Source organism: Mandrillus leucophaeus, unplaced genomic scaffold (genome assembly GCF_000951045.1).
Source record: "Mandrillus leucophaeus isolate KB7577 unplaced genomic scaffold, Mleu.le_1.0 Scaffold154, whole genome shotgun sequence".
Taxonomy (NCBI): domain Eukaryota; kingdom Metazoa; phylum Chordata; class Mammalia; order Primates; family Cercopithecidae; genus Mandrillus; species Mandrillus leucophaeus.
In genome coordinates this window covers 1,167,944-1,169,092 of record NW_012101521.1, presented here as the reverse complement: position 1 = coordinate 1,169,092, position 1,149 = coordinate 1,167,944, and the positions used below count along the sequence as shown (strand labels likewise).

Below are 1,149 nucleotides of genomic sequence, written 5' to 3'. Positions count from 1 at the left end.
GTGGAGTGAGGGTGCGGGAGGTAACACGCATCTTAGAAAGAGGCAGCCCTTCGTAGCATATCATGAGAAGTACGAAAGGGGAATAAGGAGAGCCCGTTTCCAGTTCTCTGTGGTGCTCGAAGGCAGGGACCACAGAAACCCACCCCTATGGTATAAACCTGGCAGCTGACAGCCCTGCCTCTGCCCCCCATGTGCCCTTCCTCCCACCCCAAACTCCAGTGCTCATCAGAGCTGCCATGAGGATTCAGCTGGGACAGCTGGTCTACCCCCCATTTCCCCACCACCACCTGAGGAACTGGAAATGACCAGGCAGCCCTAGGGGGAGTCAAGGGTGTGGCCATCAGTGTCCAGCTGGGTTGGAAAGGCCAAGGCTAGCAGAGCTGGCTGGGAGAACGTTGAAGGTGGGATTGCACATGCTACAAGGAGGGCTGGACATCAGACTCCCCACTCAAGGTGGGAAAGGTTGGACTTGTCTCCCGAGGGTCGAGTCAGTCCCTGCGGATGGCTGCAGCCCCAGCCATGAGTGTCACTTTCCTTCTGCTCCCACAGGGCGAGGCGTGATGAGATGGCCATGCTGAGGCAGTGCCAGGGCCGTGAGATGATGAGATGAGATGGAGCTTCCTGCCAGACAGCACGGAATGAGGCGCTACAGACACACGCAGCACATGAGATGGATAGAAACAGAACTGACACACAGGGACACAGTGGGGAGAGAAGGGAGAGACAGGTTAGCTCATGGGCACAGCCCTACTCCCACCCCACCAACACCATAAACCAAGACCCCATGGGGGAATGGGCACAGTCAGGTATAGACCCTGTCAGCTACCCCTGCGCAGAGGATGGGCAGGCAGGACAACGCAGGCCACAGAGTGAACAGCGCCCTGAAATATTCTTCCTCTTGGCCCCACACATTTATTGAGATATAACATACAATCAAAAAAATATATGATCATAAGGTATAACTCAGTGGCTCTTACAGAAAGAACACACCAATATAACTAGCACCCTGATCAAGATTTTAAAGTTATAATTTTATTTATAAGAAGTTCAAGAACAGGCAAATCTAATCTATGGTAAAGGAGGTCAGAGGAGCTTTTGGTTGAAAAGAAGCATGAGAGAACTTTCTGGGGCTCAGGAAATGCCTTGTAT

General features: G+C 52.6%; 1 protein-coding gene across 1 annotated transcript in view; it reads right to left on the bottom strand.

Annotated features, from left to right (window-relative positions):
- MYO18B (myosin XVIIIB) overlaps positions 1–573 on the bottom strand; it is a 316,623-nt gene extending 316,050 nt beyond the window's left edge. Inside the window, exon 1 of the mRNA XM_011975366.1 lies at positions 537–573. Coding sequence (XP_011830756.1) covers positions 537–573 — 37 coding nt within the window. The remainder of the gene's footprint in view (positions 1–536) is intronic.
- Between the last annotated feature and the right edge of the window lie 576 nt (positions 574–1,149).